Source organism: Hemicordylus capensis, chromosome 9 (assembly GCF_027244095.1).
Source record: "Hemicordylus capensis ecotype Gifberg chromosome 9, rHemCap1.1.pri, whole genome shotgun sequence".
Lineage (NCBI taxonomy): Eukaryota > Metazoa > Chordata > Lepidosauria > Squamata > Cordylidae > Hemicordylus > Hemicordylus capensis.
Window position 1 is genome coordinate 29,116,653 of NC_069665.1, and position 18,069 is coordinate 29,134,721.

The window sequence follows — 18,069 nt, forward strand, 5'->3', positions numbered from 1 at the left end:
ACAGCGCTGTAGGGTAGGCCAGTGTTATCAACCCCCACATTAACACGGGAGGGGCGATAAATTATGAGGGGGTGGAGCTAATAGAACGGCTTGTCAAAGACTAGCTTGTGAGGTGATGGTTGAGGGGTTCTTTCTACTACTACTGTTTATATATCACTTTTCAGTAAAAAGTAGTTTACATAGAAAAAGAATATATGAATCAGAAACTTCCTGATTCATAGTTCATACACTTCATCATGATGGAAGCTTTCCCAGGATCTTCCAAATACTATTTCTTGACCAACAGAGGGCATGTCTCAGTGACAGAAAGTCGGATTCACAGGCTCTCCAACTAAAAGCATCAGGCAGCAGATTATGGGAAAGGCCTCCCTCTGCCTAAGACTCTGGGGAGAACCACTGCCAGTCAGAACAGACAAAACAGGCTGGCTGGACCAATGATCCACCTAGGTATATGGCAGCTTCATATGTTCAACAGGTGAGCAATCGGCATTGGTTATGCTGGCCAAAGGACACATCAGTTTATAAAATGCCAGTATTCCTTAAATATTTTTCTAATTTGCATGTGGGTGGGGTTGCATCAGCGGAGGCTTTCAGAAGCGAAGTGGCTTGCATCCCGCAGGCCCCTGCCTTGGTCACATACACAAATTTACATAGGTTTGCACTGTCTTAGCTGCGCAATGACTCTTCATTCCCTTAACAAAGAGCAGGCACAGCTTGGACTATAAGCTGCCGCTTGGCCAACTGGTTCTATGGAGATCCGGAACGAGATGTTCTTCCATACGGCCTTTGCCTTCATCAGCACAGTGAAATCTTATCTGCTACCTGGAAAGACCTACTTCCCATCTCCCCATAAGACATACCTTTCCTTTTCTCAGCAGTGATGTGAGTTAAGTTGAAAGTGGTGAGGAATCTCTTTTTCTCTTCAAAGTTGGGGCTGTTGTTCATTTCATCAGGGCTGTAACGCGTGGAGAGCACAAAACGCGGAGAAGGTGTACGGCGTTTGTTCTGGACCGTTGGTGGGGAAGGGCTCCTCTCACGTAGCATTCGTCGCCTTTTCCTCCGTTTCTGGGTCAGCAGCTCTTTCTTCTGTTGCTGCGTGGTCAGTCCAAATAGCTGCAAAAATTCTAGCTTCTGGAACAGCAAAATGGAGGAAAGAGGAAATATGGAGGAAACAGGCCTCTGAAGAGGAGGAGCCTTGCTGAATCAGACCAAAAGTTCATCAAGTCCAGCATCCTATTCCCCACAGTGGCCAACCAGGAAGCCTACAACCAAGGCGTGAAGGCAGCAGTTCTCTCCCATTGCTGTGAAACTAGAAACTGGCATTCCGCGACTGCCTGCCTCTGAATACAGAGGCTCCATAAAATTTTAGCCACCATGACAAGTAGCCACTGATAGATATGAATTAATCCCCTTTTAAAGGCTATTGGTCAAACTAGATATTACTTTAAGCACATGATTGTGGTTTTAAGAGAGTACCTTCTTCTTCATGAACATCACCGCTTCTTAAGAACACATGTATCCTTGATGTGGAAACCATTAACCAGTAAAACTATCAAGGACGAACTCTTTGATAAAGCCTTCAGGGTGAGTTTGCTTCAGTTCCCCAAACCCAGATTCTCTCATTTGGTGTATAGACCAGTGGCCATCCCGGCTCTCCAGCAGTTGTTGAACTACAACACCCATCATTCCTAGCCACAATCTACTGGATGATGGGAATTGTAGTTCAACAACAGCTGGAGCCTCGAGGTTGCCTACCCCTGTTCTAAGGGATAACAAGGGCATCAGCAAACTGAAAGCCTACACCCCACATCTGGCACACCTTTGTGCCTAGCATGACGTGCCCAAAGAGACGGACTGACCTCAGAGCAGGTGTCCAGCTTCAGTGGTGGTTGCTCTGCAACATATCGCAAGTGAGCCCGCACTTCCTCTTCGTCACTCTCATCGTAGGAGTCATCCAGGTCATAATAGTAACCTGTGTACACAAGGCAGAGCAGACACACGTGGTAGCAAACCTCTTACTGAGCCCTGCCAAGGCGTCCTCGTTTCTTTTTTGCTCCTCTGTGGCTAATAGACGGGATCTACGCTATGGTGGGTCACAGTTCACTCCAAATGGAAGGTGAGGCCCCTGCTGCAGGAAAACGGTTTGCACCCTGAATGGGTTGCTGCCACATAAGCCCAGGTGGAGCCAGACAACACGCCCGCGAGAGCAACCAACTACATTCCCTGGACCTGTTATGCAGGAAACGGTACATCTGCCCACTGTGCAGATTCACACCTGGCGGAAAGGGCGCAGAGCAGGGCTGCACAACTTTGGCTCTCCTGCAGATCTTGGACTACATCTCCCATCATTCCTACTGGCCACTTTGGCTGGGGATGATAGGAGGTGGAGTCCAAAAACAGCTGGAGAGCTGAAACTTGGCAACCTTGGCATCGTGACTTAATCGGGATTGCATGGATTTCGCTTGAGGGATGCTCAAGGAAGAAATTATGCAAAGCAGAAGCAGACTGGACCAGAAGAAAACAATGGAGAGGGCAAACTCGAGTGGAAGGTAGGCAGCAGCCAGTGGCTGGTGCGTTGGAACTGATTGTGCAGTGACCATTCAGACGTGTGGCTGCTGCGTCTTGCATCTATCAAAGGAGGCGGCAGTGGCTCGGCATGCCGTTGTGTTCAGAAGCTCCGGCTGCACCACAAGAGACCGGGCTGCCTTTTGTGCATGTGGCAGTCCAGAGACGTCAGGCGGATGGACCTGGTGGGGTGCTCATGATCAGGCGTCACAGCGCTGCGCAGTCCCTTCACATCCCCCAGGCTTTCCAGCGGGAGCACCTGTGCACTGGAGCCACTGCCAAGCAATGGCAGGCTACAGAAGCTCAGGCTCGTGCACAGAGCAGCACAGCAGCCAAGGACACCATCAGGGGCCCGACTGATACAAAAGGGTCAACGGGACAGACGCAGGTGTCAGAGGCCCCGACCCTGGCCGCTGCCTGAAGAGCCCTGGGCAGCCACCGGCAGAAGCCCCTTGCCTCACCCCACAGACACTCGGCAGTCTGTCTGCTCCCTCGCCCTCTCACTAAGTGCTCTGCGTTCCTCCCCTCTGCTAATCCCACTCTGGTTGTACATTCTGATTAATATTTAAAGCTGCTTTATTAGTCTCAGTTCATCATTTATTAATTGGGCCTGTCTTGGAGGCAGGATTTACAGAGCAGCTTGGATTGGGTGTTCAAGGCGATTTGCAGGCACAGTCGGGGGGGCGGGGGGGGGGGAGGAAGAGCTGCCTCCTCCGTTGCAGGGTCAATTAGTTTCCCGAGAGACGTGTGATCTCGGCAACCAGGGGCTCCTTAGAAACCAAAGGCTGGCTTCCCCTCATTTCACACACTTGCCAAGCATTTCACATCCAGCCGTGTGTGGAATGCAGGTCAGATCCATCAGGCAGCTTCCCCACTGGAGACCCTTCAGAGGCATCAAGGGGCAGAATCTCGGCCCTGGAGGCTGAAGGGCTTTTCAATGATCACACAGACACCAGTGTCCTTGGACCCTGCCGGGGGGGGGGGGGGCGGGGATCATTCCCCCAAAAGCCGATTCCTTCTGGCTTACTCTATATTTGCTCTTCAAGGCTCCCCCACCGGAAGGCCAGCTGAGTGTGGCGCTTCCTCCAGTTACGACCCAAGAGGAGGCAAGTGGAAGTGGGCGGCGTCTGGACAGGAAGCACCAGACACGGCAGTTCAGAGCCGCCTCCCGTTGCACATGAGGGCTGAAAAGCTGGCACAGGGGGTGAAGTGGGTGTGCGCTCCCAAGGGCTCTCTAGCATCCCTGCCCTGAGCCACTTCCTTTCCCAAACCCCTCCAGAGTTTGCAGAGGTGCCCTGCTTTTAAAAATAGAAGTCGGGTTCTTTAGAAATGCATGTGCTGAGCCTAGAGCCTGAAAGGAGGGAGAACACGTTGAGGCTAGCAAGATCCAGGCTGCCACGGCACACGTTGGCTGAGCACGGCTTCCCATCTCCCCATCCCCAGCGCCTGCCACACAGCCTGGGAGGACATCAAATCTGGCAGCAGGGGCCCCACTTGGATTCTCACACCAGTTCCCCAACACAAAACAGGAACACGCTTGAAGCAACCTTGGGCCGGGTCTGGCCCACCCACCCTGGCATGGTCTACTCTGACGGGCAGCAGCGCTGCAGGGCGAGCCCCACTGGATTGGAGAGGCCAAGGAGTGAATCGGGGACCTGCTACGGGGAAATCATGCACTAAACTCCAGCCCACACTCTGCAAATGAAAAAAACACAGGCCTGTTGCAGGGGATTTGAGCAATTTTGCCCAGACTTTCCCCTCTCGCGGGTCAGAGAGGGCAGCCTGGATTCTGACAGCTCCAAGCGTGCTCCAAGAGAGCCTTCTCTTTTCTGGACCAGACGGAGCGCTGCAGTGGTGTGGCTATACTAGGGACCCTTCACGCAGCAGCCAAAGTACTGACCTTTCTCCTGGGCTTCTCTCCGCCGCTTCTCCTCTAGATCCAGTTTGCTGACCAGCTTGCGGTGCTGCTGCAAGAATTCATCGTAAACGTACATGGGGTCATGCCCCCTGGGCAATGGGGGCCTGTAGGGCGAGCCCGGCTTGCTGTTCAAGCCGATGTCAATGAACTGTCCGCTCTGCGAGAGCGACGCCCTCTGCTGGTTCAAGATCGTCTGTGTGGACTTCTCCAGTTCTGCCAAGAAGGGCCCGTGGGGGAAGCCAGCGTGCTCCGGCCCCCCAGGTTCTCTGGCTGGCTGGTACTTGTCGAGGGCTTCTCTTTTCCTGGCTGCCTCCTCTGGTTTCTCTGGACCGTAGGCCCGTTCTATTTTCACAACAGGGATGGCTTGCCGGCTGGGGTCATACTGGCCAGCATGGCCTTGGAGAGGATGGCTTTCCTGTATCCTTCGGGGCTCAGAGGTGGTGTCTATCAAGGAGACAGGGTTCCAGAGGGAAGTAGGGACAGGGTGGTGCTGGGGCTTAGGAGAGATGAGCGGAGGAGGCCCTCCAAAATGTTGCGGTTGGTCTCGGCTACTTGGTTCCGGGCGGTTTGGTCCCGATCTGCAGAAAGGATGTATAATCATCAACACCGCCCACAAGAGGAAGCCTACAAAGACGTGCTCTTCACGGCTACTAAAGGACATCCCCAGCCTCTCCCTATATGCACTAGAACTTGCAACTGGCCACAAATTCCCATGGCGAGATCTGCTGTCTTGTGTCTGCCTTTTTACACCTTATGGGTCAGAGTCAGCACATTCACAGGCTGGGCTTCCCAGACACCAGGCAATCTGCCCTTGGGAGTCTGGAATTGGGATGACATCTAGTGGTTATTAGACTAAGTGCAGCAGAAACAGCAAGGCCAGGGATCTCAGACTTGGGCCCCCCAGATATTGCTGGCCAACAACTCTCAGCCACAGTGGCCTTTGACCATTCTTGCTGGGGGTGATGGGCATTGTAGGCCAACAACATCTGGCAGCCCAAGTCTGAGAACGTCTGGGGGGAGGAGAATAGCACGCGCGCACACACACACACACACACACTCCTTGTCAGTGCTACTGCGCTTGTGCCTCTCCATTTCTACAGCACCCTTTTGCACACAAGTTGCTTGACAATTCTAGTCTACATCAATCAAAGATGGACAGAGGCTTCCTTAAGGCCACCTACCGCGATTCAGGGCTTAGCAGGGCCTGAATCTTCCTTCTAGAAAAACGTGCTCATTTAATTAAGGTGGATGAGGACATTACCCCCTTGCTAGAATATTTAGATCAGAAGTGCACAACTCAGATGTCCCAGTGGGCTGGGACCAGCCACAACGTGGTGCTCAGGGCCCAAAGTCCACAGCATTGGTTCAAAACCAATCAAAATACTGGGGGTGGGGAGACTCCTTAAGCTCTCCTGGCACACAGGGAATTACACCAGGAAAGCATTCTTGAATAATGAGTGCCAGGACGAAAACTGTGAGCAGAATAAATATTGAATGCTTTGGAGCTCTGCAGTTAACAGTTTTCCACTCCAGAGCACTTGCGCTCCATGCAGAGGAGCATCAGGTTCAGAGTGCTGCTTCCATTTGCAGCGTGGCGCTGGTGGACACTCCAGCAGACGCCCTTGCAGGAAATGGAAGTTGGAAGGAAGCCAGCACGACTGACCTCAACTCACTCCTGAACGACACTCTATTTTTTTTATTTATTCAACAGTTCTGCACTGCCGCTCGGTGCCAAAGCAGCCCTCGGGGGCATGGAGCTTACACAAATAATCAAGGTCACCACAACCACCAAATGCAAGGCGTGGGGGAGATGAACACTCGCAAAAAGCAGTCCTTAAAAATATTTCAACCAGGACACTAGAGGGAATACCCAAGTCAACTGGGGAGGATGAAACCATCTGTGGCTTCTGCCGCCCCCGGGCCAGCTTCCCAGCGCAACGAATTAGCAGCCAGGGGATTGAGGCCTTTTGAGCCTAGAGCAGAAGGCCCTAGCACAGGGGGAAGGCCACTTTGGCCCTCCAGCTGCTGCTGAACTACAATGCCCATCTTCCACAGCCACAATAAAGGGTGGCTGGGGATGGTGGGAGTTGTAGTTCAACTTCCCAGCCAAGGCTGCCTTACCCCGCTCCAGCCTGTGCCTCTACTGAACCACCCCAGAAGAGGACGAGAGTGCGATACCCTGCCACACAATCTGCTCCTCCCTCTCCCCCCCCCCATGAGCTCCTCTAATCCCCTCGATACCCAAGGCTTACAGTGGGGCCCAGCAGCAGAGCCAAAGGGATGAGCCGAGCCAGTGGCGCTTAAGTGAGCGCTCGGTGGCAGCCAGAAGGCGATCTCAATCCACCCAGGGGCACCAGCAAGCTGGAAGCAGCCACCGGCTGAAGCTCTATTTCTGCACACACACACAGCTGTGCTTGTCCTCTTCACCACCCACTTGGAACGTCTCCTCTCCGCGCCATACCCGGGACGGAGATGAGACGCTGAAGCGGAGCTGGCAGGAAGCTGTTCACGCCATTGCCCCATCAGACCTCCCAACGACCACACTGGAGCCCCAGCTCTTGGGCCGTAGACAAAAACATGCCTCTGTGTGGCTGGAGAGACTTCTGCCTCGTTCAAGAGCCATCATCTCGCTCTTGGCCAAGTGGGCAACGAGGCTCTAAATGCCAGCCTTGGACTCTCTCACCCCCTCCTGGCCCGCACATTTGAGGAGAGAAAGGAGGAGTGCCAGCAATGCTGCAACCCATCCAGATCTCTCAGCATCTCCCTGGCCCGGTCCCTCCTTCTTCCCATCTGCCAGCGATGGCAGCAATTAGTGACAACTGCCTCAGTGACACCTGGCCATCATCAGTTGGACGGAGGCCACCATGCTCGTCCCGCCCAGGCTTCCAAGCAGCTGTCAGATGGCATTAGCTCATGCCTTGCTGAAATCCAGATTGCGGAGAGCCAAACTGGGCCTCGTCTATCTTTCCAAGCCACCAATCCCTTAGCAGAAGATGGACCGTCCCTTAAAAAGAAGCTGCCTCTGCAGGGATGGAGACCTTTGGAGTCTTCTTGGGCCCAAAAACCAGACGGAGAAGAGAGTGGCGAGCAGCATTCCTTCCTCCTAAGAGAACATCGTGACTGGAAAGGCCAAGGCAGCCTGTGACCGAGACGTCCGAGCCTTACCTGGGGTTCTCTGGCCGGTGCTCCGCTTCCATCTGTGTGGGCGGGCGCCCAATGTCCAAATGCTGCTCCAGCACCTGCTGCCGGAATTCCGACACCTGGGACTGGCGGTCCTCCTTCTCCTGCCGCAGGCGCCGCTGCCGCGCCAGCCACTTCTCCTCTTCGTTGGTGCGCTGGATCAGGAGCGCCGTGGCGGTGCTGCTCCCAGGCAGGGGAAAGATACTGTGGTTGGAGATCAGGCTGGGCACGGGATGGTGCGAGGCAGACGACTGGTGCAAAGGATGCTGGACTGGCTTGGGGGTCTGGATGGCAGAGGAATCCTTGGGTTTCTCTGCAGGGAGAAAGAGATGCACGTTCAGTTTGCTTTGGGGCGCTGCTGTCTGAACACCATGCACCTGCGCACAGAAAGATGCCAGCAGGTTACTGGAGGCAATCAAACCCATGCAGTGTACGACTGGCGTGGAAAGATGTGAAGGGCATGGGTCGAGTCACCTCCTTCTGGCAATCAGATCTGCATGAATCCACAGGTGCAGACATGGCCCAGGCCTACTTTCTGGAGATCCAGACGCAACCTATACCAAGGGTCTCTCTTGGCGCTACACATGCACCACATCTCCGCAGGGACTCTGAAGATGCACTGCTGGTAAAGAAGGGCTAGGGGTCTGCACAAGGCAGAGGAGTCTTCGTTTGTTGGAGAGCTTTCACCAGAAAGTGGCCAGACAGTTCTAAGGATTTCTCCTCAGATGTCTGTACTAGCAATGTGTTCCCTGAGTGTGTGTGCGACTTTTTAAAAAAATAATCCTAGAATACAGAATACAGACAGCACAAACACTGAGCCAACTAGCAAGCTGCCAAGGCTGTCTCCCAGTCGTTAAAAATAACTCGGGGTTTTATTTTTGTAAATAGAAATATGCAATGAGAACAACAAGGAACTCGATGAATGGGTGCTGTAATAACCCATGTGAGAAGTCACAGAGCAAATTGTAAGGCCATTCTCAAGAATGGCTTTACTAACAGGGACCACTGGAAAATGGGACCACGGTGGGATCAAGCCATCATAATTCCCACGGAACCCAGCTCAGGCTTGCGGGAGGCCCCAGCTCTAGGAGCGGAATGCCGGCTTTTTTGCTGGCTACGGCGCAGCACGGCGCAAGCAGAGTGGCCTCTCCCGAATCTCCAAAGGAAAGCAGCTCCAGAGCCTCAGCCTCACCTGCCTCAGCCTCACCTGCTCGGTTTGGCGTTAGCTGCTCGGATGGTTTGACACGCTCTTCTGGGGGGTGGGTCCTCAGCCCGTGTAACTCCGACACTGGTAGGAAGGGGCCCTCCATGGCTTTAACGATGCTCTGCTCCTTTTCCCGGGCTCGCTCTCGCTGCCTCTCCAGCTCTCGTTCCCGCTCTCTCTCCCTTTCCTTTTCCCGCTCCCTTTCCAGTTCCTTTTCCCGCTCCCGCTCCCTCTCCCGCTCCCTCTCCCTCTCGCGATCAGCTTCTCGCTCACGCTCCTTCTCTCTCTCCCGCTGCCGCAGTTCCTCATCCATCTGCAACCTGCAAAAACAAAACAAAGAGCAGGAATAGAAGGGCGAAGTGAACCCAAAAGAGAGGACTATCCCATTTCCTCCCTTAAATACCCAAGACAATCCAGTGGGCAAGGAGCCATTCCCCACCTCTCTGCGGTCAGGCTGGATATGCGTTCGGACTGAAGTGCCGAAAGGGACGAGTGGGACAGCTCAGTTGGATACCTCACTCCTGACAAGTGGAGGTGCATAGCTGACGGGTGAAGGGGTGGGAGGGAGCCAGGAGTCGGAATCTGATAGAAAGGCGAGCGTAGAGCTGAAAGGCAGTAGGAATCATCCATCCTGGAAAGAGAAGATCCTGGTTAGTCTGAGAAGCCGTGCTGCTTCCTTAGCAATGGACAGTAGCCAACTTTGTATCTAGCAAGTAGATGGTGAGTTGCAAGACCCTCTTGGACACAATCAGCAGGACCCTCTGCCCTGAGGAGATGGCTGCCCTCTTTGGGCCTGCTAAGGATCACGGTGGGTCCTAAATGAACTAAGCAGACTCTGCTACTGAAGACCAAGTGTGAGCCACCAGGTGTTCCAAGTCCACGGCCAGATCCCCGCTCTGCATGGGTACAGCACGTCTTGCTGACCAAAGCATAACAAGCTGGGCAGAGGTGGTCACTGCTCCACAGAACCCCATTCCTGGGACAAATCAGGGACCCTGCTGTGGCTTAAAGTGATGGCCCCTGGTGGCTTATTACAGCTGTACTGAAGCCCTCTGAGAGCCCTCCTCTGTGGGGAAGGCCTGCTTATCAGTGGCTGGTTCCCAAAGGCACGTTAGGCAATCAGCTGCAAAGGGCGGCCTGCATACAAGGCTGGGGGAGCCCTCCTCTTGAATGGCCTCTGGCTCATACCTGAAGGCTGGGTGAGGAAAAGGATGGTGAGCCAAGTAGCTGGGGTGGTAGTAGGCGGCGGCAGCCGGATCCAGAGCGATGGGAGGCAGGGAGGACATGCGGAGCTCCTCAGCCGTGTGGTAGGGCCGGAAACTCCTCAGGTAGTCTTCCGTGACGGCGCTGGGAGGCACCACGTGATGGACGGGCCGCTGGAGGCTGTCGGGGGAAAGGAGAGACCATTGCTTAGGATGTCTGCCAGGACCGTCTCGAGCACCCCCCCCCACCCCCCCGGGACTGAATGGACTTGCTCAGGGCATCGCATCTCCACAAGCCCCACAGCCTGTGCCAGTGTAGCGGGAGGGAGGCAGACGCAGCACAAGGGAGCACCAGGGCTGTTTCCATGCACGGCTAAAGTGGCCCTTTCCTCAGCTGCCCTTCAGGACAATGGCCACAGAGCAGGCCAAGCAGTCAGAGCTGCCCCCAATTCCCCCCACATGCTGTAAAGCTCCAGCCAGCTTTTCTTTTCTCTCTTAAAGACCAGCACCAGCCGGCCAAAACCAACCAATGTCCCCTGTAACAGGGATTCCCAGATGCCGCTGACTACACCCTGTCATTCCCTGCTGCACTGGCTTTTGCTGGGGATTATGGGAGCTGTAATCAACAACCTCTGGGAGTCCCCAACACAGAGAACACTGGCCCCCCGACACACATGCCGTGGGCTGATTCACATGTTATTCGGAACACAGATACAGCAGCACACTTCGTATCTGTCAGTTGAAGGGCCTGGATCCAGGTTAGGGATGTGCACGGACTGGTCTGGAGCCCATTCTAAGGGCCTCCGGACCGGGCCGGACCCGAGGCCGGTTCGGCAGTTCGACGCGGTGGGGGGGGGCACACACGTCTGACGTATGCATGGACGTGCAGTCAGACTTTTGAAACCTTTTGCCGAGGAACGGGGGAAGAGGCGGCAGGAGGTACCCTGCCACCCCAAATGCTTTAAAAGACGGGAGTGCTGGAGGGGGGAAAGTGGCAAAAGGGGTAAGTACACCCTCCCCCACCCTTAAAGAGCCCCCCTCCCCAGTGCCGGACCGTGGAAGTGTGGTTCCGTGCACACCACTAATCCAGGTTCACTTTTAAAATGAACCCAGGTACAGTCCTTCCCACAAACACATGTACGAGTGTGCAGACACCTGTACACTCATACAGCATCATGTCTAGGGTGGGCTAGTGCCTTGCTGCTTGGGGGAGTCTCTTTTTCAAAGCTGTGCTCATTGGCAGTCTGTATTCGCCCCGCCCCGCCCCTCTGTCCCCTGTACTGAAGTATGCCGACAGATTTAAAGGTGCAGCACAGCACAGTACTGGGGGCCCGTGGAAGCACCGAGGAAAGACCAACGCGAATGTCAGCGGCAGGCCTTTCGAAAGATCAGCCATGTGGGCGGGGCGGCCCCTCCCCAGGCGCTGCGGCTTTGGAGAGGACGGGGCCATTTGACCGGCACATGCCCCTCTTCTCCTGAAACCTCGCTCACCTGAGGGGCGGGAAGCGGGAATCTTGAACGATGGAGTTGGGCGGGATCCCAAAGGAATAAGGTGTCCCAAGCAGGTGGGAGGGGATGGCCGGGCCGCTGGCCTTCTCCTGGGGCAACGGGGCCTCGGCTATCAGGCGATCCCGGCTGCTGCTGCTGCTGCTGCTCCCGCCGCTGCTTCGTGGCCCAGCTTCTTGCTAAGGGGAAAGGAAGGCAAGGACAACGTCATCCTCCCTGCAGTGCACCTCAGGGAACCCAGAAGAAATGCCACAAGCCGATATGTCTGGCTCTGTTCTGCAGCGGAGAGGGAGCATGGTCACAAGTCTTAGCTACGTCTCAGCCATCTAATAATGGAGACATCCCAGAGAGCTCAGAAAGGTGCATTACTCTGGTCGTATCGACAGATTTTTCCCTTTATTTTTGTTTTAAATGAGAGGTAAACAGGGAAGATCTTTGGTTATATAGCCATGAGCCCAGGACCCAAGCTTATTACTCCAGTTGTCTAACTATAAGATGAGTTGTAACACTGATGAAAAACTATTAAATATGTTTTATACCCAATTTTTAGAGTTTTCATATATGAGGTTTAAATCACTTTTGAATCTCCCTCATGCTATTCAGTCAACTTGTCTGATCACTGTTCAAGCAGAAGCGAAAGTGAAATAGAAAGAATTGTGGACAAAATAGGGGTTGCATTCACCCAACGAAATGACAGAAGCAAGAGCTTTGTGTGAAGATAATCTTAAACACCTCTGTCCCTTGATTACCAACCAATCTTTAGACTACTCTGCTCCTAAACCTATTCATTTGTTAGCAAGTCACCTTTGACTGCAATGGAAGGTACGTCCAAATAAGAGAGCCTAGAAGGGAAGGGATCCTTTGTATGCTACAGTCTTACATGGCGTGCACCAAACACTGCTTCTAGGTACTTCACATAGCAGTTTTGACATTGGGCACATGGAGAAACGATCAAATTTGCTTTCGAAAATGTGATTTTTCATCAGCATTTTGAACTGTGGATCCCATCAGATCCAAGGGTCTTAGAAGGGGGGAAAGTATTGAACTGGGAAGTTTATACTGTTCTTAAAAATCTTCAACAGGATCTATGTGTGATAGAGACTTGCAAAACCTATGCATGAATATGAGAGAGAGAGAGAGAGAGAGAGAGAGAGAGAGAGCGCAACCCCCAATAAATCTGATTGGCAGCAAATTTAGGACAGGCAAAAAAATGTTCCATGTATGGAATGCAGTGGCTTTAAGAGCTATGACAAATTAATGGAGGAGATGGTCTGCCAATGGTGATTAGTTAAATTTAACTTCCGTGTTTAAAGAAATGTTTCCGATGCTTGACGACTGGTCACAGGCCATAATGAAATGAAACCTTCCATGTTTAGGGGTGCTACTGAATACTAGATGCTAGGGAACAAAGGAAAGGATCCAGACTACGTTAGTCATGACTAAGTCCCATCGACATTAATGGGACTTAAGTTAGTCATGACTGAGTCCTCTCATTTATTCCAATGGTGCTTCGTCTGGAACCAGCCAAAACTGCGGGAGAAAGCGAGCGCCTCCCTGTTCTGCCTGGGGGTTTCCTAGAGACGTTTGGATGCCTGTGGCTGGAAACCGGATCCTGGACTCTGGGTCTGATCCAGCGGGGCTCTTCCAGGCCCGATCTCCACGCAGGTCTCTCTGGGGCCAGGCTCCGCCATGTTTCAGTGCTCCACATCCCAGAGCCCCGAGGAGGCAGAGCAGCCTGTATCTGGGCCGGCTGCAGCTCTCCTGCCCTCTCCCCTAAAAGCACCGGCTCTGCCAGCCAGTCCTGGAGGGAGGCTGGCATCAGCTGGGAGGGCAGCTGCTCACATGCCACTCTGGGTATCCTGGCAAGAGTGATGGATGTGTGAAGAGCCACCGAGGGCACGAGGAAGCTGGCACCATCCCTGGGCCAGAACAGACGGGTCCGTGGCCAGCCCTTCCCTGAAGTGGGCAGCCCTCTTGTCAGCTGTGCAGGCAGCTGCTCGCCTTTTGCTCTCGCAGCTAACCTGGCAGGACCACCACAGGGAGGGAGCAGGGAAGAGAGCAAGTGGCATCTGGCTCGGCATCTCCAGGGCTCAAGGCAGGCCAGGTGCTCCCAGGCAGACACCAGCGAGGTGGGGAGAGAACGGAGCCCTGGCTGGAAGGGCCGGGAGCGCCAGGATCCACCTTCAGCGAGAACAACTAATTGGGTGACATTTCCAGGCAGCGGCCCCCTGCGTGAGCTTGCCACTGTTCTCCTACGATCCAGGCAGTAATGGGGAGGCCAGTCCCCCAAGGGGGCCAGAGCCAAGCTACGGGAATGCCAGGACCATCTCTCATCACGCTCAAAGACTGAGAGGGGAGTGGTAGAGGACCAGAGGGAGAAAGATTCCAAAGACATGCTGGCGAGCTACTGCCATGGGATCCTTCGGGAAAGAAAGCCGTATTGCATCATAGCCAATTTCAAATTGAATCAAAGATGCAAACAGGATGCTTGGTGATGGTCACGAGCAAAGTCAGCTCGGAAAAGCAGGGCCTCTGTCCACAGGGCCACCACTGGTTCTTCATTTCTGAAATGAGAGATGGGTCTCAAGCTTGTGCAGAAGCCTGCCTGGCACTGAAAGAGGAGGCCAGGGCTGGATCCAGACCCTACGCAAGCCCTCTCCATACTGCCGGTTTGTGCCATCTCCGTTTCAGCATCTTCCTTGAGTTGAAGCTTGCCCTAGCTGGTCAACAAGGGACTCTGGCAGCGCAGAGGACCTGGCGTGGCCAACACCACCAGGGCACAGGAGTCAATAGAGAGGAGAGCTGGTCTTGGGGTAGCAAGCATGAATTAGCTAAGCAGGGTCCACCCTGGTTTGCATTTGAATGGGAGTCTACGTGTGTAATCTATACCCCTTAGGGGATGGGGGCCACTCTGGAAAGAGCACCTGCCTGCTTGTATGCAGAAGGTTCCAAGTTCCCTCCCTGGCTGGCAGCATCTCCAGATAGGGCTGCAACCCTGGAGAACTCCTGCCTGCAGCCTTGGAGAAGCTGCTGCCAGTCTGGGTAGACAATACTTTTCTATGGCAAGGGCCTAGTTTCAAAGCGGTTGACAGGACCCAACGACAGGCTCCTCCTTGCTAACTTTCGGAAGGAAATCCCACCTGGTGGACCCCACTCCCCTCCCGAGGGGCTGCCCCATTCCAGGCTAGACTGTTGAACGTGGACTCAGCCAGGCCGCACATCAGCACTGGGAGGTATGAAAATGCCGGCGACGGCAGCTCCCGCCCAGCCCACAAGTCAGTTGGGCCCATTTCAGGCATGCCCCACCTGGCAGGGAGCCAAGCAGCCCTTAAGAGCTCTCCCCGGCGCCCTTTAGCAGGAGAAAAACCGTCGAATGGCTTGGAGGGAGCTGCGGGAGGCAGAACGCAGCTCAGCAACACCCTGAAGGCGTGCCGTGGCTGAAAGACGGTTCACGGATGTCAAAGGGAGTCAAAATTCAGCGTGCAGACCCTCCGTCCTTGCCCTCGCACTCACACAGTGGGTTCTCCTCTTAAAGTCTCTTCTGACCTGATTCTAAAGCAGAATCCGCCCCCAGCATGATGTGTGGAATAGAGGTCCGGGCTTAGATGCAGGAAACCGCCCTGGTTCCAGTCTCCTGCACATTATCTGCAGCAGGGGTGCTCAGACTTGGGTCCCTGGATGCTGGCGGACTACAGCTCCCATCATCCCCAGCCACACTGGCCGAATCCAGGGATCCAAGTTTGAGAACCTGCGATCTACCAAGTTCACAAGGTTTTATGCACCCAAAGTCTTACTACACAAATACAATCTTAATCCGATGCAGACCTGGGTATATTCTAAGGAGTTCACCTTTTCTGCTTGTTCAAGCAAGTTTCTAGTTCTCATGGCTAGAGAAAGAAATGCGTATGCAACTGCATCTGGCAAGGCCTTTGGCGGATGGGGCAGAGCCTTTTATAGCTGTTACTTCCCATCTCCAGCTCCTACAGATCAGTTACCTACTCCAAGCTTTTCCAGTGCTTGGCAATTTACAATTAAGTGTGCACATACAGACCCCCTAGATGCTGGAAGCAGAATAAGCAATACAGAACAAAGGGGTGCACATTTGCATAATGTATTCCGTTTGCAGAATGTGGACTTAAAACAACAACAAAGTGCAGAGAGCTCTGGCTATTAAGTTGTTCCAGCCTTTTCATCCCCTGAAAGAAAGCTGTAATGTCAGAAACAGTCCCTGGAGACCACAGGCTGCAGTCACAGCAGATGCTGCCTCATGGACAGGACACAGGTTCGGCTTGGCTGCCAGACGACAAACTGGCCCACATTCGGAACTGGGATGCTTCCCCCTTCCCTGCAAGTCTCCAGCCCTTCCCTTGCTGGGAGCTTTTTCAGTGGTCCATGTACGTTTGAAGCAGACGCTCCCTCAGCACTTGGCTTGCAGGAGGCCAGGCAAGCGTTCCACAAACTCCTCCACAAATGCCTTTGGCTAGCAACATATTATGGGTTGCATGAAGGTCAGGCAGGTGGCTGGCTCACAGAGCCGTGGCAAAAGGCTGGGTGCCTTTCTGGCTGAAGCAGGGGTGGCCCGAGGGAAGTGATGAAAAGTAAGAAGTCTAACTGGCCAGTAAGCAAGGAAATCCACGCCAGCATTGCCCTGGTTGAGCATGACGCCAAGTACATAGGAAGCTGCTGTATACTGAGTCAGACCATTGGTCTGTCTCGCTCAGTATTGTCTTCACAGACTGGCAGCGGCTTCTCCAAGGTTGCAGGCAGGAGTCTCTCTCCGTCTTCTCTTGGAGATGCTACCAGGGAAGGAACTAGGGACCTTCTGCTCTTCCCAGAGCGGCTCCATCCCCTGAGGGGAATATCTTGCAGTGCTCACACTTCTAGTCTCCCTTTCATATGCAACCAGGGTGGACCCTGCTTAGCTAAGGGGACAAGTCATGCTTGCTACCACCAGACCAGCTCTCCTCTTCTGCAAGGTGCTGAGCACCCATAACAGAGGTAGGCAACCTTTGACCCTCTAGCTGAGTTACAACTCCCATCAATTTATTGTGGCTGGGGATGATGGGAATTGTAGTCCAGCAGCAGCTGGAATGCCAAAAGTTGCCTACCCCAGATCTATAGCATTTCTACAAATCCAGAATGGCAGTCTTATCTATGTTCTTACGGCTGCTGGGAGACAGGTCTTTGTTTGCCCACAGCTTGGCTGAGATGGTGCTCACGGCTGGAAATCGCTGCCTTCAGAAAGGGACACCATTCAACTCACCGGACGGGCAGGAAATCTGCACGATAATTTCTGAGCTGAAATTTAGTAGGATGGGAAGCAGCCGCAAGGGTCCACACTTGCTCTAGGGGATCTGATGCAGGATCAGCCGTTCTGCTGTCTGGTTATAGATTCTGCTGGCTTCCAATAGGCAACATGACCAAGACGTCATAACTCTCTAGTTCTGTCTCCTTCAAAGGATGCAAGAGTAGCCTGGAATTGAGGAGTGTGAACAATATCCAAATGCAACAAGCTCCAAACCACAGCTTTGGTTTGTGTGGGCCTGAAGTCTGAGCCAGAGAGAGCAGGTCTTTTGCACAGCCTGCCCTTCCTAAGGGGGGGGGGGGCGGCATCCGTCTTTGTGTCACCAGAGAATGACATCTCAGAACATGCACTGCCGATCAGGATTAAAGAGCTCTGTGCCAGGTGCCACCGAGAGAAATGCCTCTATCAGTCAAGTGTATTTACTAAATACGACCACAACAAACACTCAGCAAGCAGCTGAGAGCTCCTCGAGACTTTCATAATCTCTTCAGAAGATACATCGGCCATAATTAATTCAAAGAGATGGGCCCGCTGATTGGAATTTTTAATGAGCAGAAACATCTGTTCGCTCTCAGAACGCCGCACGCGCCCAGGAGCGCCGCGCACCCCGCCCTCTTCTGCCGCCAGCCAGCCAGCCCTGACCTTCTCCAGAAGGGACATTCGTGAGACAATGACCCGGATGCACGGAGTGGGGCCGGGGAGAGAGAGAGAGAGAGAGAGGTGGCTACAGCAAAGCAGGGAAACCGTGAGCTCATCCAAGAAAGAGGACGCGGCGGGCGGCGGCTGGGTCGAACAGCCCCCCTTGACCTTCGCGGCAAGGAAAAAGAGGTCAGCGGAGGGAGCTTGTTCAGGATGTAGGGAAGTCTGGTCTGCCTTGCAAGGGCTTGATTTGCATAGGCACAAAGATCGCCAAGACGGGTGGCGTGTGCACGGCCCCCGTCTGCACCCAGCCCGGCTGCGATGAGAAAGGAGAGCCGCGGCAGCGGAGGAGGGCCCCTGCTCTCTCCTGCCTGGAAGATTTACTGGCGACTTTGTTCCCCAGAGCCATTAATTATCCCGGGAGGACGCAGGCGCCTGTGGAGCCTGACACAGCACAGCTAACATAAAGCCACTAGCCTTTTGATGGTGGCCATAAAATAAACAGGTTAGTCGAGCATCTCGTTGGAGGCACGCAGGAAACAGAAGCCAG

The 18,069-nt window shown here is 53.9% G+C and overlaps 1 protein-coding gene across 9 annotated transcripts in view; it reads right to left on the reverse strand.

Annotated features, from left to right (window-relative positions):
• Window positions 1-18,069, reverse strand: part of GSE1 (Gse1 coiled-coil protein) — a 380,250-nt gene that overhangs the window by 9,241 nt on the left and 352,940 nt on the right. For all 9 annotated transcript variants that reach the window (XM_053270504.1, XM_053270505.1, XM_053270503.1 and 6 more), the window contains 8 exons: window positions 11,561-11,754; window positions 10,056-10,250; window positions 9,307-9,498; window positions 8,871-9,187; window positions 7,649-7,976; window positions 4,466-5,061; window positions 1,860-1,972; window positions 861-1,131 (listed from right to left, as the gene is read on the reverse strand). In XM_053270504.1, coding sequence (XP_053126479.1) covers window positions 861-1,131; window positions 1,860-1,972; window positions 4,466-5,061; window positions 7,649-7,976; window positions 8,871-9,187; window positions 9,307-9,498; window positions 10,056-10,250; window positions 11,561-11,754 — 2,206 coding nt within the window. The remainder of the gene's footprint in view (window positions 1-860; window positions 1,132-1,859; window positions 1,973-4,465; window positions 5,062-7,648; window positions 7,977-8,870; window positions 9,188-9,306; window positions 9,499-10,055; window positions 10,251-11,560; window positions 11,755-18,069) is intronic.